The sequence below is a fragment of the Somniosus microcephalus genome, chromosome 2, assembly GCF_052327205.1.
Source record: "Somniosus microcephalus isolate GS21.2 chromosome 2, FLI_Smic_1.0, whole genome shotgun sequence".
Lineage (NCBI taxonomy): Eukaryota > Metazoa > Chordata > Chondrichthyes > Squaliformes > Somniosidae > Somniosus > Somniosus microcephalus.
The window spans coordinates 110,531,927-110,559,716 of record NC_140988.1 but is presented as its reverse complement, the minus strand read 5'-3'; the positions used below and the strand labels follow the sequence as shown (position 1 = coordinate 110,559,716).

General features: G+C 45.0%; 1 protein-coding gene and 1 long non-coding RNA gene across 7 annotated transcripts in view; one reads left to right on the top strand and one right to left on the bottom strand.

Moving 5' to 3' along the window:
* ablim2 (actin binding LIM protein family, member 2) overlaps positions 1-27,790 on the bottom strand; it is a 647,794-nt gene that overhangs the window by 174,960 nt on the left and 445,044 nt on the right. For 5 of the 6 annotated variants that reach the window (XM_085961823.1, XM_085961814.1, XM_085961859.1 and 2 more), the window contains one exon: positions 26,650-26,706. The exons of the other annotated variant lie outside the window; for it this stretch is intronic. In XM_085961823.1, the coding sequence (XP_085817949.1) occupies positions 26,650-26,706 (57 nt within the window). The remainder of the gene's footprint in view (positions 1-26,649; positions 26,707-27,790) is intronic. 6 annotated transcript variants of the gene reach the window in all.
* On the top strand, positions 8,552-20,575 carry LOC147122890 (uncharacterized). Its single transcript, XR_015072357.1, has 2 exons — positions 8,552-8,907; positions 19,117-20,575. It is a non-coding gene; the product is annotated as an uncharacterized LOC147122890 (long non-coding RNA).

Genomic DNA, 27,790 nt, shown 5'->3' with positions numbered 1-27,790 from the left:
CATAAGAGAATGACAACTCTTGAGGAGTGTTGGCCATCTATTGAACAGAGAAACCAGACCTTCATGGAAGTCCTTCTGAGTAGGACTGCCAGTGCAGATACGGGTCCCCATGGCCCCCTAAAGTGCAGCAAGATGCTCTGAAGCCACTTCCAAGCGCTGGCCCCTTCTGGCCTGTGCAGCTTCAGGTGAGTGAGCAGCAGCCTGGTGCTCCTGGTGCTCATCTTGCTGTTCCTGGTTCTGCTGCTGCCGCCTCTGCTGCTGGAGATCCTCTAATGGCAAGAAGGGAAGGAAAAAAAGGCGTCCCATGCTTCTGGTAGATGCCTCCGCTGAGGAAGCGCTGAGTGAGGGTGGCGAGAGGGGCTTCCCAGGAGATCACATTGGAGAAGTGTGTGAGGCTCCAACCTTCCACAGCTGTGCCTAAGCCTTGAAGAAGTAGCCCCAAGCCTGTAACAACAAGGTCCTTCAACATACAAATGCTCTCCGATTAAATCGCAGCTTTCCCGAATGACCTGTAGCTGAGAGCAAGCAAGCCGGCAAGCTTCACGCCAGGTTTCATTAGCGGGATTCCCCGCAGGCGTGTTTAGCGTGGGGAACCCTTGAAAATCGCAAGGGCCCCTTAAAATGGCATTAAACATGCCAATAATTGGTGATTAGGGTCCCGACGGCCAGTCCCGCCAGCGGCGGGTGGGACTGATTCGGGTCGCAGAGAAACGGCGGTCCGAAAGTCGGACGGGGCGGGGAATCAGGCGGGGGGGGGGGGGGGGCGGTCGCGACCCCCTATTTCTGCGATTTTCAGCCCCCACCTGCCTGAAAACCCGCCCGACGGCTGGCAGAAAATCGGGGCCATTATCTCCTCGAGTTAGAGTGGCTCTGGTGGGAGCTGGAGAATCGGAAAATTTTTTTTTTTTGGCTTGCAGTGGTTTCTACCAGTTGATTTTCAATTTACTGGATGAAAAATCCTACTGGGTTCTGTAGTGTATGTACTTTGCAGAAGGAACTATATTCTGCAGCCCCTGTATACTGCAGTACCAGTGGTGACCACCCCTGTATATAAGCCTGTGTAGTAACATTTGCATAGTAGTTCCAGGTTGCCTCCATTCAGTAAAGACCTGTTATAACCAACTCCTGCAGTCCGTGTCTCAATTATACACGGACATAATACTGGCGACGAGCAGATACGAACTTACCTACAGTCTGCACCACCTCATGGGGATCCATCCCTGAAGCGAAGTTATCAGAGGTCGAGGCCAGAAGGAAGAAAGAAACAGAAGAAACGGGCCTCGACCGTGGGCATCCACCTCTGAGTCATCGGAGTTGAAGATTTGCAGGAGAGGCTGTCGAGAGCGGGGCTTGGTTATCCTGTCGATGGTGCTTCAGCTAATCAGGCTGGTGGCAGGTAGTACACTGATCCTTCCTGGGCTGCGGCGGCCTAGAGCTCGAGCGGGTGGCTTTGCAACGGGACCGAGCAGCGTTGTCGGGAAGAGGAGAGAGAGAGAGGGTGGAGCACACAGGGCGCGGCCGGTACTACGAAGCCGGGCAGCGTACAGACCCGAGAAGAGAGAGGCAAGAGTCCCGCAGGGTTGTTCTGACGACGGGGAAAGAATAAAAATTAAACGCGCAGAAAGCCGCGAGGAGCTGCAGTTTGCCACGGGAACCGCGGAGAGCGGCGTTAGCAGCAGCGCGGGGGGAAGTGCGCGAAGACCATAGGGCGTCGCCATCAAGGCATAAAATGCCAGCAACAGCGGAGAAGACAGAAAGCGCGGGAGGCGCCATCTTAATCCAGCGGGGAAGGCAAAGCGCGGGAGGCGCCATTTTGTTAAATCGGGGAAGAAGGCAAAGCGCGGGAGGCGCCATCTTAGATTTCCAAGATGCCGAAGACTGGCAATATCACTGCCTTCGATAATGCAATAGAAGACTGGACCACGTATGTGGAAAGAGTCGAGGTATATTGCGAGGCAAACGAAGTAGCCGATGAGAAAAAGGCATCGGTACTGCTAAACTTAATGGGCGCAAGAACGTACGGCCTATTGCGGGACCTGATTACTCCAGCCAAACCGAAGGCGAAGAATTTTAACGAAATTGTTGCTATCCTACAGGAACACCTAAATCCTACACCGCTGCTGATAGCAGAAAGATTTAAATTCCACAGGAGAAATCAGCATAAAGGTGAGAGCAATGCTGATTACCTTACGGAACTACGCAAGCTATCAAAGCACTGCCAGTTCGGAGCAGGACTGGCAGATACCTTACGGGACAAATTTGTCTGTGGACTCCTGAGTGAAGGAACCCAGAAGAGGTTACTCTCAGAGAAAGAGCTGACGCTAGATAAGGCTTTCAGCGTGGCAGTATCGTACGAAGCAGCAGCAAGGGGAGCTGCGGAAATACAGCAAAAGCCACAGGAATACGGCACCCACGAAATGACACGGGGATTTGCAAAATGTTATCGCTGCGGCAGAACAAACGATGACCAGAAGGACTGCTGGTCCAAGGACAAAATATGCAGGCAACGCGGAAAGATGGGACACATTGCACGAGTTTGCAGGTCTGGGAAGAAGACCAACGACAACAAAAAGGCTACTAAGGAACCGTACAGGAAAGTACAAAAGATGACGGACAGTAGTTCCGAAGACCAGATGAGCGATAGTGAATCCGGGAACAAGAGACTAAGCTGTCTCAAACTTCACAACGTAATCGCAAAAGAGGATCACCGAACCATTTGGGTCACCCTCACGATAGCAGGGTCCCAAGTCAAAATGGAATTGGATACAGGATCAGCTCTAACCGTCATGAATCGACGAAACTACGAGTGGTTATTCTCACACATACCCTTGAAAGAGACATCCATTGTCTTGAAGACGTATACGGGGCAAAAAGTATACCCCAGCGGAAAAATAAGGGTGCCTGTCGAATACAACGGCAAGGAAATACAGAAATTGTATCTGTACATACTGCAAGATGGTGGACCACCGTTATTGGGACGTGAATGGATCAGAAAGATAAGTTTAGACTGGCACTCCATTCAGGCACTGACGGTGGCTGGTAAAAAGGATGACAACATCACTCCTGGACGATTGTCAACAATCTTAGCTAACGCCAAAGAGGTTTTTCAACAAGAACTGGGAGCTCTTAAAGGCATAACTGCCTCGATAAAAATAGAAGAGAATGCAATTCCCAAGTTTTTCAAAGCAAGACCGGTACCATATGCAATTCGCCCAGCCGTCGAGGCAGAGCTGGAGAATCTGGAGAATGCAGGCGTGTTATCTAAGGTAGACTGGAGCGAGTGGGCGACACCCATCGTTCCTGTCATGAAAAAAACGTTAAACAATAAGTCTGAGGAGCCAAGGAAGGTTCGCATCTGTGGGGACTTCAAGGAGACGGTGAACCCAGTCCTTCACATAGTACAATATCCTCTTCCAAGGATAGAAGATATCTTTGCCTCACTATCTGGAGGGAAGCGTTTTACAAAAATTGACCTAGCACAAGCATATTTGCAGATGGAGGTTGAAGAATCCTCTAGGAAGTATCTCACGATAAACACTCACAAAGGTCTTTACCAGTATAATCGACTGGTATTCGGAGTAGCATCAGCTCCGGCGATATGGCAAAGAGCGATGGAACAAGTCCTGCAAGGAATTCCGGGGACTCAGTGTTACTTGGACGACATCCTAGTGATGGGTGAAGATGACAGTGAACACCTTGCCAACCTAGAGCAGGAGCTCACTAGACTACGTGAGCATGGGCTATGGGCCAATCGCCCCAAGTGTGAGTTTTTTAAGAAACAGATATCGTATTGTGGCCACGTGATTGATGAAGAGGGGTTACATAAGTCCCCTGACAAAATTGAAGCGGTAGTTAAGGCTCCAGTGCCTGAAAATGTGTCACAACTGAGGTCATTCCTCGGATTGGTGAATTACTACCATAAGTTTTTGCCGAATTTGTCCACAATTCTGCACCCACTGAACGCCCTACTACAAACGGGAGTAGCATGGAAATGGAGCGATGAATGTAAGCAGGCCTTTCAGAAGAGTAAGGACCTAATCACTTCAAGCGAAGTATTGGCTCACTACAACCCATCACTACCGTTAAGACTGGCGTGTGATGCGTCTCCCTACGGCATTGGGGCGGTACTGTCACATAAATTCCTTGATGGTTCAGAGAGGCCGATAGCTTTTGCGTCACGCTCGTTAACTTCAGCCGAGCGTAACTACGCCCAGATTGACAGAGAGGCCCTCAGCCTGGTGTGGGGGGTGAAGAAGTTCAATCACTACCTGCACGGTCAGAAATTTACTCTACTAACTGATCATCAACCTCTCGTCTCCATTTTCAACCCTCAGAAGGGCGTACCGATAATGACGGCACAACGGCTACAGAGGTGGTCCCTTTTCCTAGGGGCTCACCAATATGACATCGAGTACAAAGGAACTAAACAGCATGGGAATGCTGATGGATTGTCGCGCCTACCGTTGCCGACGGTGGAAGAACTTGCAGTGGATCCAGTGGAGATATTCCACTCGACCATAGTTGAATGTCTCCCTGTGACGAATACAAACATAGAAAAGGAAACACGAAATGACCCGACACTCTCCTGGGTCTATGATTTAACGGTGAAGGGGTGGCCAGCACATGGCGAACCACTGCTGCCAGCATTCTCGCCGAGAAGAGAACAGCTGTCAGTGTGCAGAGGAACCTTGATGTGTGGATCCAGAGTAGTAATTCCACCCAAATTGAAGGATAGAGTGCTCAATGAGCTTCATGAGGGTCATCTGGGAGGGGTAAAAATGAAGAACTTAGCCAGAGCGTTTGTGTGGTGGCCGGGAATCGATAGAGAAATCGAAGAGATGACCAAGAGCTGTACAGGATGCCAGAAGGTCCAAAACGCCCCACCACAAGCCCCTCTACATCCATGGGAGTGGCCCTCATCTCCATGGCAAAGGGTGCACATTGATTTTGCTGGTCCATTTATGGACTCGATGTTTTTAATTGCGGTGGATGCACATTCAAAGTGGCCAGAGGTAATAAAAATGTCCTCAACCACCACAGAAAAAACTATCACAGTCTTACGAACCATATTCGCCAGGAATGGGCTGCCTGAACAGATTTGCTCCGACAATGGACCACAGCTTGTGTCTGAAGAGTTCCGGAAGTTCTTAAAGAACAATGGTGTTAAGCATGACACATCCGCCCCATATCATCCAGCCACTAATGGATTGGCCGAGAGGTTCGTTCAAACATTCAAGAAGGCTATCAAGGCAATGGGTAATGAAGACATACCCCTACAACACAAGGTGGATAACTTCTTGTTTGCCTACCGGATGACATATGAGGTTACCAACCAAACTCCAGCCATGATGTTCTTCAATCGAAGACTAAGATGCCGCTTGGATTTGGTTAAGCCAAACATCAGAAGAGATGTGGAGAACAGGCAGTTTCAGAATATGAATGAAAGGCCAACCAGGAGTTTTAAGATAGGTCAACCAGTTTTGGCCCGGGACTACCGCACAGAGAAATGGCAGCCAGGAACGATCTGCACACGGCGAGGACCTCTAATGTATACCGTGGACGTTGGAGAGAGCATTGTAAGACGCCATGCTGACCAGATTCTAAAGTCACTGGAAAACGTCAAATCTACACCACGATCCTATACACCTGGTGATGAAACCAAAGTACCAATTGCATCTACCTCAGAATCGGTGATATTGGAAGCAGACGAACCAAACAACGACATTGATCCCGACTCAACTTTGCCAGAAGAACCTGATACCCCAAAGAGGCGTTATCCAGACAGAATCAGGAAGCCTCCTCAAAGACTGAATTTATAATTGCTTAACTTCAACTAATGTATCCAGCAACTGTAATTGTAAATATGTTATTTCATTGTTAATTGAATGTTATGTACTGTTTAGCTAAAAGGGGAGGAATTGTAGTGTATGTAGTTTGCAGAAGGAACTATATTCTGCAGCCCCTGTATACTGCAGTACCAGTAGTGACCACCCCTGTATATAAGCCTGTGGAGTAACATTTGCATTGTAGTTCCAGGTTGCCTCCATTCAGTAAAGACCTGTTATAACCAACTGCTGCAGTCCGTGTCTCAATTATACACGGACATAATAGGTTCCCTTACCTTCATATCTGAATTCCTAATGTATTCCTGGTGGTCAAAGCACTGCCCCGGTAACACAAATTTATAAAATTACCACGCAAGAGTCTTTTTTGATTAGAAACGAGGCAGATTTCTCATCAATCATAACCTTATTTGTGGCTTTATAAGGCCCTGTCAAGTTTGGGGGGGGGGGGCGTGCGGCGGGGGCTGAATGATGAGAAGAGAGAAGATCCATTGTGCACAATGCAGAGGGTGATCCTATTGATAGGGAAGAGAAGAACCCTGTTGAAAAAAAGTCAAAATCTTGTTGGGGCAGAGGGAAAAGAGAGAGATTGACCTTGTTGATCTTGGGAGAGGAAAGAGACAGTGACAGAAACCTTGTTATGATTATATGTTTTCTGCTGAGGCTTGGCAGGCCCACATTATAAAACAGCATATTCTTGCCACGAATACTACCATGGGAGATTCACAAGTACATATACAAACTAATGTATTGGTATAAACTGTAAGTGAGCATTTCGGAGCTGAGTTTGAGTCAGCCTGACATAGCTTGAAAACTGCTGTCATAACAGATTTGTCCAAACAATTGTCTTGATGTCTTTTAAAATACCTAAAGCTGATGTGTGTAATGTCTTGAGACCACACAATGTTAACAACAGAAATTTACTAAGCGAATTTAAATGGCAATCTATTTGAAAATGAGCTTCCATTTTAAAAGTTATTATGCTGAGAAACTAAAATACACTTTAGTCTTGCTTAACTGTGACAATTATTCCTAGGCAACAGTAGAAGTTAAGTTTTAGGACAAACATTCATTGCTGAGTTACAATTTTCTCCCCACTCACTTCCAGTAAGTTGGGACAAGCATCTAACTTCTCACTAAAAGAAATGCATCAGGCACTTTTGCGTTGCTTTCAGACTGAATAAAAGGCTCAAAAAAAGTAACATTTATATCGTCGCAAAGATCACTGAAGAAAAGCTAACTAAAAGTATTCCATAAATGGTAAACATACCACTACAATGTAATATTGTGGGATTTTCAAATGTATCAAAACAGCTGCAGATGTTTTTGACAAAGACCAACGTAATTGCAGTGATATTTGTGAAACGGGTTAACGTTTTCTATGTTACACTAGTTTTAAAATTTCAGAGCTCAGAAAGATTCCGGAGGCTACCCCTATGCTTTATGGGCAAATACAAGAAATGTGTGGCACTGAGTCAAAGAGACCAGATTAAAGTTCCAGGTTCAATCTTTGGTCTGTGCCAGGCAGTGGGAGTATCGGTGGAGTGTTACAATTAACCTCAACATTCCTGTGGTAGGGAAGGTGAAAAGTAAAATGAACCAGCTTGTTATCCAGAAACTCAGAAATGTTCTCCAATTAAATATTGGGAAGACTGAAACCATTGTTTTTGGTCCCCGCCACAAACTCCGTTACCTAGCCACTGACTCCATCCCTCTCCCTAACATCTGTCTGAGGCTGAGCCACACTGTTCGCAACCTTGGTGTCATATTTGACCCTGAAATGAGCTTCCGACCACATATCCGCAGCATAACTAAGAACGTCTATTTCCATCTCCGTAACATCGCCTGTCTCCGCCCTTGCCTCAGCTCATCCGCTGTTGCAACCCTCATCCATGCCGTTGTTACCTCTAGACTTGACTATTCATGGAAACATAGAAGATAGGAGCAGGAGTAGGCCATTCGGCCCTCGAGCCTGCTCCGCCATTCAATGAGATCATGGCTGATCATCCAAACTCAGTACCCTGTCCCTGCCTTCTCCCATTATCCCTTGATCCCTTTAGCCTTAAGAAATATATCTATCTCCTTCTTGAATATATTTAATGAATTGGCCTCAACTGCCTTCTGTGGTAGAGAATTCCACAGGTTCACCACTCTCTGGGTGAAGAAATTCCTCCTCATCTCTGTCCTAAATGGCTTACCCCTTATCTTTAGACTGTGACCCCTGGTTCTGGACTCCCCCGCCATCGGGAACATCCTTCCTGCATCTAGTCTGTCTAGTCCTGTTAGAATTTTATAAGTTTCAATGAGATCCCCTCTCAAAATTCTAAACTCCGGCGAGTATAAGCCCAATCGACCCAATCTCGCCTCATACGTCATTCCTGCCATCCCTGGTATCAGTCTGGTGAATCTCCGCTGCACTCTCTCCATGGCAAGAACATCCTTCCTCAGATAAGGCGACCAAAACTGCACACAATACTCAAGGTGTGGTCTCACCAAGGCCCTGTAAAACTGTAGCAAGGCATCCTTGTTCCTGTACTCAAACCCTCTCGCTACGAAGGCCAACATACCATTTGCCTTCTTAACCACCTGCTGCACCTGTAATGATATCAGCAAATAGTGATGTTATTTGCCTGTTCGATTATGATGCCTTAATAGCATGATTGCAGGTATTGATTGCTTGTGCCTGACCAGCAGAGGTCATGTGACCAGACAAGCAGGCTGAGAGTTTTTTAGTTTCACTTTAGCTACAGCTCAACCATGGTGTGTCCTGAAAAGCTGTATGAATTCTTGAACAAACCTTAGATTAAAAGTCATTCTCTTTTAGAAATGTCTCATCATTGAACCCACAAGGAAATCAATACGTGGTGTCAGAAGTGGCTGAAAGAGAATCGAAAAAAAAAAAATCGAAAAAAAAAAAAAAATCGAAAAAAAAAAAAATCGGAAGTTAAATCAGCTCTCCACATATTAGCAAGCCAAAAGAGAAAATCGTTACTTACCTTGGAGAATAGCTAACGAAGTGAAAAAATGGAAGGATTACACCCACCAGCGACGCTTCAGTTGTCAGGTAATGTGGCTGAAAATTGGAGAAGGTTCAAACAACGTTTAGAGTTGTATTTAGCGGCAACCGGTGCTGACGAGAAAAGTGATAAACAGAAATCGTCCGTGTTCTTACATATAGTGGGTGATGAAGCGCTGGAGGTATATAATAATTTCATATTTGCTGTTGATGGAGACAAAATGAAGCTAGATAAAATAATGGAACAGTTTGAGGCCTACGCAACGTGACCTTTGAGAGGCACAAATTTTTCACGTGTACAGAAAACTGGCGAGACTATTGATCAGTATGTGACTGAACTGAGAAACCGAAGCAAATCGTGTGAATTTGGGGGACTGACAGACTTGCTGATAAAAGACAGGCTGGTGTGTGGTATTCCAGATAATGGTCTAAGGGAAAGACTGCTACGAGAGCAAGATCTAGACCTGGGAAAAGCCATAGCACTGTGTAGGGCTACAGAGACTGTGAAGTTGCAGGCAAAGGAGCTGTTCAGTGACAGTAGCTGCAACGTGGATGCAGTGAGAAAGAACGGATACAAACCGTTTAACAAAGAGAGCGCCAATGTGAAAAAAGAGGCGTGGCCAGCAAACGAAAATGTAAGGGACAATCGGAAGTCATGTAGTCGATGCGGTACACAGCATCCACCAAGAAAGTATCCAGCATATGGTAAAACATGCAATAGATGCAACAAAAACAACCATTATGCCCGTTGCTGCAAGAACCAAGCGCAACAAAGCAAGGTCCATACAGTAGATGAAAGCGAGATAGAGGAATTCTATGTAGATGTGGTGTCTGAAAACAAAAAAGAAGAAAGAGACTGGATGTTGACACTAAAAGTGAACGACATACATATTCCATTTAAATTGGATACTGGAGCACAAGTTAATGTGATATCAGAGACCGATTTTAAGAGAATTAGACCCAGACCAAAGTTACATGGAATACAAGTGAAAGTGACCGGATACTCAGGTACTGATATACCAGTGAAAGGAAAATGCATTGTCAAAGTAACACACAAGGACAGAGAGCACACGCTAACATTAATCGTGGTGCCAAAGGATGTGCAAGCCATACTAGGTTTAAAAGCCTGTGAGAGACTGAACCTGGTAAAGAGAGTCCTCGTTGTGGAAAGCGAAGGAGAGACAGTCTATGATGAACTCATGAAAGAGTACAAAGACCTATTTAAGGGTCTAGGCTGCATTCCAGGAGAACACACGATCAGAGTAGATAAAAGTATGACACCGGTCATACATCCATGCAGAAAAGTTCCGTTTGCGCTTCAAAAGCAACTGAAGGCAGAGTTGGACAGGATGGAAAGCCTGAACGTGATTCAGAAGATAGATGAGCCAACTGAGTGGGTGAGTTCCCTCGTCGTAGTGGACAAAAAGAATGGAAAGCTCAGAATTTGCCTGGATCCAAGAGATCTAAACAGAGCAATAAAGAGAGAGCACTTCAAGCTTCCTACACATGAGGAAATCATGGCACAGTTTGCAAATGCAAAATATTTCAACAAGTTAGATGCATCCTCAGGATTTTGGCAGATGAAGCTGGACGAAGCAAGTTCAAGACTGTGCACGTTCAACACTCTATATGGCAGATACAGATTCCTAAGGTTACCATTTGGCATTGCCTCAGCTCCTGAAGTGTATCACAAGACTATCCATATGATCTATGAGCACCTGGAGGGAGTTGATACATCAATGGATGACATCATAGTATGGGGAACCACGAGAACTGAGCATGACGAGAGACTGAAAAAAGTGCTGGAAGCAACAAGGAAAACAAACCTGAAGCTGAATAGAGAGAAATGCCAGCTCGGGGTGACAGAACTGACATTCGTGGGAGATATCCTTAGCAGTGAGGGCATCAGACCAGATCCCAGAAAGGTGTCCGCCATTGAGAATATGCCAAGGCCACAATGCAAAAAAGACGTGCAGAGGTTTAATGGAATGATCAACTACATGGGTAAATTCATATCCAACCTCTCAGAAAAAATAGCGCCACTGAGAAGACTAACTGAAAAGAACACAGAATGGGAATGGAATCATGAGCATGAGAAGTCATGGAGCGATCTAAAGAAACTGCTCACAGAGGAACCAGTTCTGAGGTTTTATGACCCAGCGAGACCCATCAAGATATCATCAGATGCATCACAGAGTGGGCTCGGTGCCGTTCTTCTGCAACAATATGACTACTGGCAACCTATTGCATATGCATCGCGCTCAATGACAGACGCGGAGACGCGATATGCTCAAATAGAAAAGGAGCTGCTCAGCATCACATACGCCTGTGAAAGATTTCACCAGTTTGTGGCAGGACAAGCAATCAGTGTAGAGACTGACCATAAGCCCTTGATTGCATTGTTCCAAAAGCCACTGAATAGCTGTCCGCTTAGAATACAAAGAATGATGATCAGGCTGCAACGCTATACACTGAATGTTGCGTACACACCGGGTAAGCTGATGTATACAGCAGACACGTTGTCCAGAGCTGTTGACCCAAGTGAGCCCGCAAACACCACAATGGATGAAAAAGTGAACGCCTACGTGGACATGATCACAAGTGCACTGCCCATAGCAGATGCAAAAATGGAGCTCATAAAGACTGAGACAAACAAAGATGAAACAGTGAGACGACTGAAGAAAAGCACCTTGGATGGATGGCCCAACATGAAGCAAGACTGCTCACCTGACATAGCAGAGTACTGGAACTGCAGGGCGGAACTATCAGTGGTCGAAGACATCATCTACAAAGGAAGTAAAATAGTTATCCCAAAGAGTCTGAGAAAAGAGATGCTAAAAAAGATCCATGGAGGACATCTGGGAATCGAAAAGTGTAAGAAAAGAGCACGAGAGGTGATGTACTGGCCACGAATCAACCAAGATGTGACAAATGAGGTGTCAAACTGCACAATATGCCTGAAATATCGAGCAAGCAATCCGGTAGAACCACTAAAGCCACACCCAGCACTAGACAGACCTTACCAGAAGGTAGGCGCTGACCTATTCGTATGTCAAGGGAAGGACTATCTTGTCGTCACAGACTATTACTCCCTGTATCCAGAGGTTTGTAGACTGTACACCACCACTGCAGAAGCTGTGATAAGAAGTATGAAAGCCATATTCTCCAGACATGGCGTGGCAAGCGAGGTCTTCACAGACAACGGACCCCAGTTTAACAATGCAACTTTCCGACACTTTGCCAAAGAGTGGGACTTTGTCCACACAACGTCAAGTCCTCACTATCCACAGTCCAATGGACTAGTGGAAAAATCGGTCCAGACAGTGAAAAGACTGATGTACAAGGCAAAAGACAGTGGAACTGACTTCTACCAAAGCATGCTTGTGTACCGCACAACGCCGCTCGAGTGTGGTATGTCACCAGCCCAACTCCTGATGGGACGTCGGCTAAGGTCAAACCTACCCATCCCGGAGAACCTCCTGAAAACAAAAGAGGGGGAGAAAGTGAGGAAGTTCAAAGAACAACAGAAAGAAAAGCAAAAGTATTACTATGACAGAGGAACACAAAACCTACCTGAACTCCACACTGGTGACCAAGTAAGTTTGAAAGACAAAACAAACACATGGACTCAGAAGGGAACTGTCCTGAGTGAAGTTCACCCAAGATCATACACCATTCAGACAGATGGGGGTGCTGTTCTGAGAAGAAATCGTTGAGATCTTCTCATGGAACCAGCCACAGCAGGTCAAAAGACTGATACTGTTGAACAACCTGATCACACAGCAGGTCAAGAGACTGATACTGTTGAACAACCGGATCACACAGCTGAGAACATCATCTGAGGCAACAACTCAGATTCAAGGACAATCAATCAGAAAATCCTCAAGACACGTGAAGCCTCCTGAGAGACTCATTGAGCAAATTTAAGGACTATTGTTATAGAAGGAAGTAATGTTATCTTATTCTTTCTTCAAGTTCTAGTGTATTGACATATTTCATGTGAACACACAAAGCAAGGTTAAAAAACCTTGATCATGATAATGATAATGTAAGTTCATTAAGTGTTACAGTTAAAATGCAGATTAATACAAAGAAAACATGTTGTTAGTTAAAAGTAAAATACTTTTGTTTTAAGAAAGGGAGATGTAATGATATCAGCAAATAGTGATGTTATTTGCCTGTTCGATTATGATGCCTTAATAGCATGATTGCAGGTATTGATTGCTTGTGCCTGACCAGCAGAGGTCATGTGACCAGACAAGCAGGCTGACAGTTTTTTAGTTTCACTTTAGCTGCAGCTCAAGCATGGTGTGTCCTGAAAAGCTGTATGAATTCTTGAACAAACCTTAGATTAAAAGTCATTCTCTTTTAGAAATGTCTCATCATTGAACCCACAAGGAAATCAATACGGCACCTGCATGCTTACCTTCAGCGACTGGTGTACAAGGACACCCAAGTCTCGTTGCATTTCCCCTTCTCCCAATCTATTGCGGTTCAGATAATAATCTGCCTTCCTGTTTTTGCCACCAAAGTGGATAACCTCGCATTTATCCACATTATACTATATCTGCCATGCATCTGCCCAATCACCCAACCTGTCCAAATCATACTGGAGTTTCTCGGCATCCTCCTCACAGCACACACGCCCACCCAGCTTTGTGTCGTCTGCAAACTTGGAGATATTACATCTAGTTCCCTCGTCTAGATCATTAATATATATTGTGAATAGCTGGGGTCCTAGGACCGACCCCTGCGGTACCCCACTAGTCACTGCCTGCCACTCGGAAAAAAACCCGTTTAATCCAACTCTTTGCTTCCTGTCTGCCAACCAGTTCTCTATCCAAGTCAGTACCTTGCCACCAAGCCCATGTGCTTTAACTTGACATGCTAATCTCTTATGCGGGACCTTATCGAAAGCCTTCTGAAAGTCCAAATACACCACATCCACTGGTTCTCCCTTATTTATTCTACCAGTTACATCCTCAAAAAATTCCAGTAGATTAGTCAAGCACGATTTACCTTTTGTAAATCCATGTTGACTTTGTCCGATCCTGTCACTGTTTTCCAAGTGCTCTGCTATTACATCTTTTATAATGGACTCTAGCATTTTCCCCACTGCCGATGTCAGGCTTACCGGTCTATAATTCCCCGTTTTCTCTCTACCACCTTTTTTGAACAGTGGGGTAACATTAGCTACCCTCCAATCCATGGGAACTGTTAGAGTCTATAGAATTTTGGAAGATGACCAGCAATGCATCTACTATTTCTAGGGCCACTTCCTTAAGTACCCTCGGATGTATATTATCAGGCCCTGGGGATTTATCGGCCTTCAATCCCGTCAATTTCCCTAACACCATTTCCCTACAAATACTGATTTCATTCAGTTCCTCCCTCTCATTAGACCCTATGTTCCCTGACATCTCTGAGAGGTTATTTGTGTCCTCCTTTGTGAAGACAGAACCAAAGTATGTATTTAATTGGTCTGCCATTTCTTTGTTCCCCATTATAAATTCCCCTGATTCTGACTGCAAGGGACCTACGCTTGACTTCACCAATCTTTTTCTCTTCACATATCTATAAAAGCTTTTACAGTCAGTTTTTATGTTCCCTGAAAGCTTACTCTCATACTCTATTTTCCCCCTCTTAATTAATCCCTTTGTCCTCCTTTGCTGAATCCTAAACTGCTCCCAATCCTCAGGTTTACTGCTTTTTCTGGCCAATTTATATGTCCTCTCCTTGGATCTTATGCTATCCCTAATTTCCCTTGTTAGCCATGGTTGAATCACCTTTTTTGTTTTATTTTTATGCCAAACTGGGTTGAACAAATTCTGTAGTTCATCCATGCGATCTTTGAATGTTTGCCATTGCCTATCCACCGTCAACCCTTTGAGTAACATTCCCCAATCAATCCTACCCAACTCGCGCCTCATACCATCGTAGTTTCCTTTATTTAAATTCAGGACCCTAGTCTGAGTCAACTACTTCACTCTCCATCTTAATGAAGAATTCTATCATATTATGATCGCTCCGCCCCAAGGGGCCTCGCACGACAAGATTGTTAATTAAGCCTTTCTCATTCCATAATACCCAGTCTAAGATGGCCTGGTCTCTAGTTGGTTCCTCGACATATTGGTCCAGGAAACCATTCCGCATACATTCCAGGAATTTCTCCTCCACAGTATTGTTACTAATTTGGTTAGCCCAATCTATATGTAGATTAAAGTCACCCATGATAACTGCTGTGCCCTTATTGCACGCGTCTCTAATTTCCCGTTTAATGCCATCCCCAACCTCCGCATTCCAACGCACTCCTGGCTGGCCTCCCACATTCGACCCTATGTAAACTTGAGGTCATTCAAAACTCGGCTGCCCGTGTCCTAACTCGCACCCAACCCGTTGACCCATCACCCCTGTGCTCGCTGACCTACATTGGCTCCCGGTTAAGCAGTGCCTTGATTTCAAAATTCTCATTCTTGTTTTCAAATCCCTCCATGGCCTCGCCCCTCCCTATCTCTGTAATCTCCTTCAGCCCCACAACCCCCCGAGATATCTGCGCTCCTCTAATTCTGGCCTCTTGGGCATCCCTGGTTATAATCGCTCAATCATTGGTGGCCATGCCTTCTGCTGCCTAGGCCCTAAGCTCTGGAATTCACTGCCTAAACCTCTCTGCCTCACTACCTCTCTTTCCTCCTTTAAGACGCACCTTAAAACCTATCTCTTTGACCAAGCTTTTGGTCACCTGCCCTAATTTCTCCTTATGTGGCTCAGTGTCAAATTTTTTGTTTTTTAATACTCCTGTGACGTGCCTTGGGACGTTTTACTATGCTAAATAAATACGAGTTGCTGTTGTTGTGTCACGAGGCTGTAGCTAAAGCCAATGAGGTGTTACAATTTATAGCTAGGGCTCTTAAATACAATACAATACAATAGTTATCCTATACATGGCAATGGTTTGGCTGCCTCTAGAATACTGTGCTTAATTTTGACCAGAATGGAGCCTAGTCTTAGGGCTCTCAGTTACCAAGATAGCATTGGGAATATGGGGCTTATTTCACCAGGGAAACAGTGATTCTGAAGGAATATGATTGAGGTCTTTACAATTTATACTGTATCTAGGTATGATGTACTTCTTTTCTAAATGTCCTTGCAGAGATTTTTTTCTGGGAAAATCTTTACACAAATGACAGTAATATGGCAAGACAGCTGAGTTTTTCCTTCAGACTCATTTTATTAGTTGGAAGAAATCCTGTCATCGATTCTGCCCCATTTTGCAGGCATGAGTTGTCTGTTTACAGTTAGCATTCATCATTTCTGACAAGAAGCCAGACAGCCCAGACTTGGCATCAAAATATGCTGCTCTGCGCATTCACCTTGTGCTGCTTCCAACTGAAACCTGCTAGGACCAGGTGCCACCCTACTAATAGAAGTAATGGCCTAGTCTTAGCTATGATGAAATAACAACAGAAAGTGCTGGAAACACTCAGCAGGTCAGGCAGCATCGAGGAGAGAGAAACAAAGTCAACGTTTCGGGTCGAACCCTTCGTCAGAACTATTCTTTTCAGATTTCCGGTATTTTGCTATTGTATTAGCTATGATGAAGTTCTACATGTAAAAGAAACTGGTCACTAATTCTAAATACAAGTGCAGGTCCTCCTGTTAACTGTAAGTCCACACTATTGACTGGAGGTTATTTGAAAGGCAGTCTAATTTACTGACTATGCAACATGCAAATAACCTTCATGTCTCAAAACAGTTACAATTACCACATCAATAGGCCGAATTTTGCTGTGAGCGGCGAATGAACGCACTAGCCATTCGTAAGACTTGCACTTGCCCATAGACTTTCTGCCCATAGGCTTTTGCACTGCAAGTTCCTGTCAGCCAAACATCCAAAAAGCGCTGCGCCTTCTACAGAGCAGCTGGGACTTGTATGAACAGGGCAAGCAAATGTGTATCCCCTTAACCAATCAGATTGAAGAATCATTAATGAGCAATGCATAGTCAGAACCAGGAAGTGTCAGTTAGAATATTTAATTCAATGTCAAATCAGGTACAGAAAGCAAAATAAAGAGAGGGAAAGAAAGATTGGATGAAAAGAGAGAGGAAAAAAGAGACAGAAGGAAAAAGTAAAAAAAAAATGCTTTTAATTTTAAAAAAAATCTCCAGTAATAACTAAAAGCTGAAGGAATAAGACTCGAAGAAGTTAATTTTCAGTGCCAGAGAGATTGACAGTAATAATACAGACTAACAGAGGCATTAGTATTGTACTGATTATAGGAAAGATACTTAGGCCGGAATCTTTACCTGAGCTTCAGGGCGGGTGCGTGCGGGCCGCGTAACTGGTCACCATCCCGAACTTTTCAACAGCGTGTTCTGCACTGCGCATTTAACTCAATTACATCAATTGAAACAGTCATGTGGGTTTCCCGGCCCATTTAAATGGAACGGGTCTGCTGACGTCACCGATGACTCGTTTCCAGCGTGGATATTTAAAGCAGCCTTGTACACATCTCAGTTGAAGGTTGTTGTAGGAGAGATAAAGGTGTTTGGGAGAGCTAGAAATTGCTGCATATCACTTAGATTTGTGTGGGTCATGGAGTCACACAGACAGAAGGCTGCGCAAAGATTCCCTGATGCCTCCCTGGAAGTGCTGGTCCAGGGAGTCAGAGCACGCAGGGAGGTCCTCTTCCCTGCAGATGGCCACAAAAGACCAGCCAAAGACAACAAGAGGACATGGCTGGAGATTGTGGAGGAGGTCAGCAGCAGGGACATCATGAGGCAGATGTGGATCCAGTGCTGCAAAAGATTTAATGATCTAATGAGGTCAGGAAAGATGAGTGCAATGCCACATTCCACTACATCCTGATGTGCGGGTCACCCCAACCCCATCACTCTGCCTTCCCAAGCCTACTCCTGCATATCACTCCTCACACCAACCTACTTTGCAGGTGCACCCATCCCTCTCTGTCTATGCAACTACTCACATTCCCATCTGACTAACCACCACTCACCCTCATCCTAATACAATCATAGGAAGTAACAGCACAGAAGGAGACCATTTGGCAATGTCACGCCACTCCCTTATAGTCACCCTTGCATTTGCTCACAGACTTTCTGCCCATAGGCTTTTGCACTGCAAGTTCCTGTCAGCCAACCATCCAAAAAGCGCTGCGCCTTCTACAGAGCAAATATTAACCAATCAGATTGAAGAATCATTAATGAGCAGCGCATAGTCAGAACTAGGAAAAGAGAGCCCAGAACAACAGGGAGAGGCAATGAACTGAAGGTGGCCCTCCAATATTCACCAATTTGACTCCAGCTGAGGAGGAGGCGCTTGAAATCTCTGGAGTTGCAGAGCTGCTGGTTTGGGGTGGGGGGGCGGTAGGCAGGGGGGGAGACGGAGAGAGGGGAACCTCTCAGCAACCTGGTGTCAGAATTAAATCTCATACAGCCACATGGCATACAACAGTCACTCATGGTGACTTGATGTGAGCAGCCAGTGAAATGTCATCATGTGCATAATGGTAATGTCACACATTCTCAAATCAAATCAAATCAAATCAACTTTTATTGTCATTGTTAGTGCACAAGTGCAGTACAACGAAATGTAGGCTTGCGGCTCCCGAGAGTGTACAATTTGGATTAGGACACTTAAACATTTCAACATACATTTGTACATATATATTAGCATAAATATGACCATAATAAAGTGCATCGGCAGATGTGCAGGCTTTAGTGTTTATTTGTGGCGTTCAGTAGGATGACAGCCCTGGGAAAGAAGCTGTTCCTAAATCTGGTCGTACGGGTGCGAATGCATCTGTAGCGTCTTCCAGATGGTAGGAGGGCGAACAGACTGTGGCTGGGGTGGGTAGGGTCTTTGATGATGGACCGTGCCCTCCGTAGGCAGCGTTTCTGATATATATGTTCTATGGTCGGTAGCCGGGTGCCGGTAATGCGTTGGGCAGTTTTGACTACCCGCTGCAGGGCTTTCCGGTCATGGGAGCTACAGCTGCCGTACCATACCGTGATACAGTTTGTCAGGATGCTCTCTATAGTGCAGCGGTAGAAGTTAGAGAGGATCAGGGGTGACAGATTACATCCCTTCGGCCTCCTCAAGAAATATAGGCGCTGCTGGGCCTTCTTCACCAGAGAGGAGGTGTTGAGGGACCAGGAGAGGTCTTCCGTGATGTGGACTCCGAGGAACTTAAAGCTGGCCTTATCATAAGACTTCTAATTCATCTCTTTACTCTCCCACAGGTCCATCAAATGCACCCCGCCAACACCCCCCTGCCCCCCTCCCACCCCACTGTCCAGCCGGAGGAGGAAGACGACTCTGTTTAGAGGTGTGAAGAGCTGAGAGAGGGTGGACTGGCGCAGCACGAAAGAGTCATGACAGCTGCCAGGGAATCTGGCACACACATGCATGGTGATCTTTTTTTGGTTGCAGACGAGTTGCACATTGAGGCAATGGAAGCCCTTGCGGTTCACAAACACTCCTGGGTGATGTGGGGGTGCCTTGAAGGCCACATGTGTGCAGACAATGATGCCCTGCACCCGTGGGAAGCTAGCCAGAGCCGCAAAGTCAAGTGCCTGCTCAGTAACACTGTCTTCATCATTGGCAAAGTTTACGTAAGTGGCTGACTTGTGAAACATGGCATCGGTCACCTGGGTGATGCATCTGTGAGCAACTGACTGCAAGATCCTGCAAATGTCTGCTGCAGATCCCTAGAAAGATTCTTAGGCGAAGAAGTTGAGGGTGGTGGTGACTTTGACAACCGCTGGTAAGGCGTGTCCACCAGGTCCTCTGGGAAGCAGGTCTTGTTCAGCAAGCTACAAATTTCTGCGATGACCTGGCGCGAAAGCCTGAGCCTCCTGAAGCACTGCTGCTCAGTCATATTGAGGAAGCTCATCCTCTGCTTATATACCCTGTGTTGGGGGAATCGCCTCCGGCATGGTGCAGCCCTGTGTTGACTCCCTCTATCCTGTGGAGCATCAGGTCGTTGAGGAGAAGGCTGTTGTTGTGGTTGGTGCTGGGGCTCATCTTGGACTGATTCTGAGGTCCAAGGTGAGACACCAGAAGTGGCACCCATGCTGATCCAATAGATGGCAGGTAAAGTGGAGATCAGAGGCCCAATCCCTCAATGATCTGATAGTAAGTAGCAATGTGGTGAGAGTGGCTTCCAGGGTTGCAGAAATGATCTGTAAACTGCTGACAGCTAAATCTCTGCACAAAATGGTGTCAGCAAGAGCCTTTCCCTTAGGCAAGGAAGCAGGTGTAATGTGAGAGTATTTATGTGCTTTTTCCAGCTGTCACTTAATGGACTCGTACAATGGCCACTGAGCTTCGTTCCATCTCCCCTTCACAGGCGAGCTTCTCAAGGTGCGTGAATCCCGTGCCAAAATCTGATGTTAAAAAGCCTCTTAAGTGTCTCTCAATAAGCAGTTAAGTACTTCAATGAGATCGCCCGCCTCTCCCGAGCAGGTCCATGGTGCGCTGGGAAATGCGCCCGAATGAAATGCGGAAGGGATGACAGGGGGGTCCCGATGCGCTGGCAATTTCTGCGATTTTAACTAGCGACCCGCCTCTAAACCTGTATGCTCAGCATTGGGAAAATTCTGGTCTTACGCCGCAGTGTGCAATTAACTGTCTAGTTAATTTTTTAATTCTGTTCTTTTAATAAGTACCAATAAAGTACCACTATCTAGTTTGAACTAACCATTGATTGCTTACTGAGATTTCAAGCAGAAGACTAAAACTAAATGGTAATGGCTTAAAGCTAAAACTATGGTTATGGCCCTTTTCGGGTGCATAACCAATGGCGCACGACCAACCGGCAAGCCCAAGCCTGCTTTGCTCATCGCTCACCAATTTAGTGCAGGAATCCTGAAGCAGGTGTTAGGCCCCACATTTACACATGTAAGGGGCCTAACGTGTGTTTCAGGCGGACACCACTGGCAGCTGCCTATGGCAGGAACCTGTATCCCTGGTGCAGATTGGACGCTGGATGTTCCTCCCCAAAATTGGTCCGCCTTGTGCCCGTTATATACCTTTAAAACGGGGTGCAATGAGGTCCAATTTCTACCCCTATAAATCCACTTTTGCTTAGGAACTAGAATTCAACTCCAGAGTGTTCGAGCCCACTTTATCAGTACAAGAACATCTCGTAAAAATCATAGGGGTTGAAATTGAACTTTGACGGGGAGACATATGAGAATTGTCCACCCGTTAAAAACTCGCTTGATTTTCTGTTCCATTACAATGGAAAGGAATATCGGGCGGGGTGTATTACAGGTGGCCGATTTGTTACAGCCCGTTTTGCGCCCCCATTGAAGTTGACTTTCACCCCATAGTCTCACATTCCTGCCACTGCCTGTGATTATACCAAACTGATGCTGCCACTATCGCAACAGTTTACAACATTCTACACCACTAGCACAATCTCACTGTTTCTACCCACATATCATCCCTTAAGTGTGAGGCAATACCATTAACATGGGTGCAACTGTGTAAAAATTAAAACAACAACTTGTATTTATATAGAGCTTTTAACATTGTAAAATGTCCCAAGACACTTCACAGAAACGTAAGCGGGGAAAAATTAACATGGAGCTGAAGAAGGAAACATTAGGAGAAGTGACCAAAAATGTGGTCAAAGAGGTAGGTTTTAAGGAGCATCTTAAAGGAGGAAAAAGAGGTGGAGAGATTTAGGGAGGGAATTCCAGACCTTGGAGCTTAAATGGCTGAAAGCACAGCAACTGATGGTAAGATGACGGAAGGGGGGGAAGTGGAAGAGGCCAGAGTTGGAGGAATGCAGAGTTCCCGAATGGTTGTAGGGCGAGAGGAGGTTACAGAAATAGGGAGGGCTGAGGCCATGGAAGGATTTGAAGACGAGGATGAAAATTGAGGAGTTGCTGGACTGGGAGCCAATGTAGGTCAGTGAGCACAGGGGTGATGGGTGAATGGGACTTGGTGCGAGGTAGGATACAGGCAGCAGAATTTTGGATTACATACACGTGTACAAAATATTTCTACCATAGAGAGAATTATGAAGAAAGTTTGAGTTATTAACTATTAAAGAGGATTTTGCCATCTTAAGAATATAAGAAAGCATGGGACAAGAAAAGCCTATTTCGTTCATGAACCCCATTCCTTCTATAGACCATATATACATTATACAGTACCATGGACTCCAGCCCACATTTAATCTCATAAAAGAAAATCTCTGAATAAATAGGCTCCATTCCCAAAAGTAATCAAATAAAATTCTGGAACATTCATCTGCCAAAAAAGGTGCTTAAAGAGCGCAGTATCATTTTTCATGAAAATATTATACACAAATAATATGGTAATTGTTTTAATATAAATTGCAGCATCATTAATTAAATTATGTCATGGTGTCACATTTTGATAAAGAGAGAGAAGAATTTTCCAAACACTTTACAGGTATGATGATGCTCCTTTAACATTCACGACAACCCAAATTCTGTTTCTGTAACCTGAACTATAGGAAGGTAGGAATAGGAGTAGGCCATTTAGCCCATCGAGCCTGTTCCGCCATTCAATGAGATCATGGCTGATCTGCGATCTAACTCCATATACCCGCCTTTGGCCCATATCCCTTAATATCTTTGGTTAACAAAAATCTATCAATCATAGATTTAAAATGAACAATTGATCTAGCATCAATTGCCATTTGCGGAAGAGAGTTCCAAACTTCTATCACCCTTTGTGTGTAGAAGTGTTTCCTAATTTCACTCCTGTAAGGTCTGGCTCTAATTTTTAGACTATGTCCCCTAGTCCTAGATTCCCCAACCAGCGGAAATCGTTTCTCTATATCTATCTGTTCCTCTTAATATCTTGAAAACTTCAAACAAGTCACCCCTTAACCTTCTAAATTCCAGGGAACACAACCCTAGTTTGTGTAATCTCTCCTTGTAATTTAACCCTTGGAATCCAGGTTATCATTCTGGTAAATCTACGCTGCACTCCCTCCAAGGCCAATATATCCTTCCTAAGGTGTGGTGCTAAGAAATGCTCACAGTACTCCAGGTGTGGTCTAACCAGGGTTTTGTATAGCTGCAGCATAACTTCTGCCCCCTTGTATTCTAGTCCTCTAGATATAAAGGATGGCATTCCATTAGCCACTGTTATTATTCTCTGTACCTGTTCATGCCATTTTAATGATCTACGTACCTGGACCATCAAGTCTCTTTGGACTGCCACTGTTTCTAGCTTTTCACCATTTAGAAAGTACCCTGTTCTATCCTTTTTACGTCCAAAGTGGATGACTTCACATTTACCTACATTGAAATCCATTTGCCACAGTTTTGCCCATTCACTGTGCTTAAATGTATCCCCATAGCAGAAAAAAGATAGGTGAAGTTGTTTACAGTTTTGTCTGTTTAATCTGTTATTGAAGAACAACAGAATCAGGTGCACTGTAGGAGATGTATTCATGGCAAAAGATCCATCTGCTAATTAAGTAATGCTCAGTGTACACTAGCGTCAATTATAAGTCTCTGGTACAAGTCTACCAGAGCTTAGTTTGCAACTTTTCCATGTTACTTTATATGTTACTAGCTGAAGTGCCCGGCGGTGCCGAGGGATTTTTGAGGGCATGTTGTTGTTGGAAGAGAGAGAGAGAGTGACTGGGGGGAAGAGAGAGCGCGACTGGGGGGAAGAGAGCGCGCGACTGGGGGGAAGAGAGAGAGCGATGGGGGAAGGGGGAAGGGGGGGAAAGGGGGGAGGAAGAGGGGGAGGGGGAGGAGAGGAGGGGGGAGGAGGGGGAGGGGGGAGGAGGGGGATGGAGGGGGGGAGGAGGGAGGGGGAGGGGAGGGGGAGAGGAGGGGGAGGGGAGGGGGGAGGAGGGGGAGGGGGGAGGAGGGGGATGGAGGGGGGGAGGAGGGAGGGGGAGAGGAGGGGGAGGGGAGGGGGGGAGAGGGGGTAGGGGTAGGGGAGGGGGGAGGTGGGGGAAGGAGGGGGGTAGAAAGGGAGGGGGGAGCCAGCAGACCCTCTCCCCTCTGCCGGCGATGGGGGGGAAGGGGGGGGAAGGGGGGAGAGGGGGGAAGGGCGAAGGAGGGGGAGGGGGGGAGTCCCCGAGCCCCGCCCCCCGATGTCCCGCCCCCCGATCTCCCGATGTCCCATCTCCCGATGCCCGCCCCCCGATGTCCCGAGCCCCGCCCTCCCGAGGCCCGATCTCCTGAGCCCCGCCCCCCGATCTCCCGAGCGCCGATCTCCCGAGGCCCGATCTCCGGAGCCCCGCCCCCCCATCTCCCAAGGCTCCCCCCCCCCCCCGATCTCCCGAGGCCCGATCTCACGAGCCCTGCCCCCCCCCCGAGCCCCGATCTGCCGAACCCCGATCTCCCGAGCCCCGCCCCCCACCCGAGCCGGCTTCAAGAGCAGAGAGAGAGACACCGCCGCGCAACCTACCGCGTGAGGCCCGGCCGGACTCAAGTCGCGCGCGCTGACTCCTGCCCCACCCGCCTTTACTAAGATGGCGGCGGTGGCGACGCTCGGCTCAGGCCCGCCCCTTCCAGCCTTCACAAAGGTGGCGGCGATCGCGAGCCACTTGTTGAGCGCGACGGGTGGTGCCTAGCTCAGGCGTGGCTGGGCAACAGAGGCCCAGGCTTACAGGCCTGGAAAAATGGTGAAAGGTAGGAAAATTCTAGATGTTAGAGAAAAGATTTACAAATTAATTAACTTTTTTTAAAAACAATTTGTGTTTTAAAAGCAACTTTTTTTTGCTGGAAATGTAGATTTGAAAAGAAACACGCAGAAAGTGGGAAAAATAAATGAAAAGTTTGGAATCAAGATGGCGGCGACTCACCTCGGTTCAGAATGATAAGGCCCGCCCACACACGCACCGATTGGTCAACCATCAGGTCACTGAACTGTAGGGTTGGTCAATCATCACGTCACTCAACTGTAGGATGGCCCGCCCGCACACACAATGAACCCGCCCCCACTCGATGCAAATGAGCGGATAATGAGAGTATTTTTGAACGTTTTTTGGATACCGTCGGCACAATTTTTGTCCGACCGTCGGCACAATTTTTGTCCGAGCAAAAAGTAAATACGCCTACAAGAGTCCCCTAATGATGAGCTTTCTTTTGATATAACATATGTGTAGGTACGCTCTATAACTTTTGATTGTATAGCCGGCCAGAGAGACAGACAGAGAGACAGACAGATAGACAAATCCTTTTACATATATATAGATGTTATGGAATATTCTCTCTGAAAATGCACACATTACTTGGCTCCCAGCAACTGTACCATTAGGGTGAAGTCTATTTAAAAGACTAAAGATAAACATTGAACTGTAAACAATAAAATATAACCAAACACTTGAAAAGACAGGTTATTTAAATCTCATAAATGTACCCTTAAAAACTAGACAACATTTTACAGAAATTTAATTATCTTAAAAAAAGAAAAATTAACCCTTTACACTGCTACCAGTTATTACTTGTAAATACTAACTTGTTCTCTGGAATTTTTCTTTACTGAAATGAAGAGCAAAGTGATGATGGACTAAGGAATGTTTAAAGAAAGTGCAACAAAAACAATTTGTCACTCTGTTTATATATTAAATTATTTCTACTCCTTTCCCCATAGTTTTTTCAGTTCTTTTTCTACACTATCTCCTGGTCATGAAGATTGAAACTGACCATCACTTTGCCACTCTGTGACCATGTTGTGATGAAACAGTGTTGTGGCGTTTAATATCTTTGGAAAGAAAAATAGCCGGTTAGTTATTTTCTAATGACCCTTTTGCAAAAGCAAACCTGTAGCAAGACCTTGAATATAAAAGAACAAGACACTCACTTAAAATAAACTGAACAAAAATCTGCAAGTTAAAAATGCTGAAAAATTAATACAGGTGCATATATTAATTCCAAAATATTTACTCTCAATCAAACTCTTTACTATTACTGTATTTATTAGCAAAACTGTTAATAGATGTATAGTTCTTATTCGTACATTTTCTAGACTGTTCGCTTTTGAGAGAATGAAAGAGGCATTATATAATTACTATACGTAACAATACAGGGCAATAGTATCTAGACAGCAGGATAACACCAAAGTGAAACAGGTATTTCTCAGTGTGTGGCTAGATAATGTCAAGGATCAACCCATCACTCCATGGAGTTGCTCCGATTATACTATACCCCATTTCCAGGGTCAGCAAGCAGGAGATGATGAGGAAGGAGACAACAAAGTAAGAAGAAAAATTTGTAACAATAAGAATGCTCTAGCTATTGCAATGTTTATCCTGTCAGTAGTTTATCACATTAAGTGTAGAAACAACTGTACAGTGAGCTGCAGATGACACTTTGGTGTCTTTAGCATGTTGAAATATTTTTCATATGACAAACATTAAAATATATGGTTTTATGAGCAAAGGGTGTGGTATAATTACAGTCATTTTGAAACCCAAGCATGGCACCATCAAACCACTACTTCTTGATCTGCCTGCTCTTCTATTCCTTTGAACTAAGGTGGTCTACTATATTATGATTATTATGGGGCTTGTCCCCTCACCTTGGTTTCTCAATAAAAACAAAACACAAAATGAAAATATAATCTAATGAACGTGAAATAGAAAGAACTAAACTGCATTTTTTTATTTTTATTTAAGGGAAATATCACAGTGAAAAGTCACAGCTCTTAAACCAGGATAACCAAAAGCTAGATATTGCTAGTTTAGTAGACAGTCCATGGAACGACACCCTGGTATTAGAATAACATGCAGAGTGGTAGTAAAGCATGAAATAAGCAGACTGTACCATGCTGCCTGTAGACAGGGGGCTTTCTATAGATGTTATCTGCTTTTCCATCAGTTTCTGAAGGAAAAAAGAAAGAGAAGCAAAGACGATTTAGCATGAAGCGAATCCGTCTGTTAAAATAAAATATACAGAACAAAGGTGTTAGTCAGAATCTATTCCTTTATGTACCAACAGAACCAAGGTAATTATGTTCTACCCAGGTTGTATTTTATTGTTTGAAAACCCAATAGCATGCTAAATTGCAGCCCCTGACTTGGAAGAGTTTTGCACGAATGTACTGCATATCACAGCCAATGTATCAAGAGACTGTAGTGATCTGTCTGTAGTCTCTGGTTTAATTTCTATAATCGCAATTGTTCAACTCAGTGTGGCATCATTAAGTAAAATACCTGGACACTGTAACAATACTTACATTTCTCACTGCATAAACAGATCACATGCAGAGCTGCAGGAAGCTTGTAGTTTTACCTAAACCTCTTTTACCTAAACTGATTACTGTACTGAGGCACACTTGTGTGTTTATTTTCAGAGGTAATATCATCTGTTGAACACTATTCTTAAACTAAATTCACAGATGATTTTCAGTGTTTCGCTTATTTAGAACTTAGATTAAGGTTTATGCAACCATACTGTTAAATAAATGAGTTTGTGTATGTGTGTGATTTGCGAGAAAGTGAGAGAATACACGTGTTCATGTGTCCATTTGTGAAATGGAACTTTCTCCAGCCCATGTGATAGAATGGTCTGGATTTTATCTGAAGCCTAGCAATTTTTATGTCTCTTACTACGAACCAGGGATTCTACCTGAACAACTTGTGCTTTCTGGGTACTCGTATTTGCTCTGTAAAGCATAGATGTTAGGTAAATAGTTTTATTACTATTATATCTCAAGACCAAGAGACAGTAAATATTGATTGCATCAGTAACAGAGGACAAGTGAATGGTTCACATTCAATGTGTCACTGTATGGGTCCAAGTTTTCCGACATGGTATTTTCAATCTTTATTTCTGAATCAGGGTTGTTGTTGTCAGGGCTGTGCTGAAATAACATTAAACAATTATTTTAATGTTCACTGAAACACAAAACTGTGCTCCAGTGCATTCAAATTATATATTACCGTTTACAACTGTTCTGGGTCAG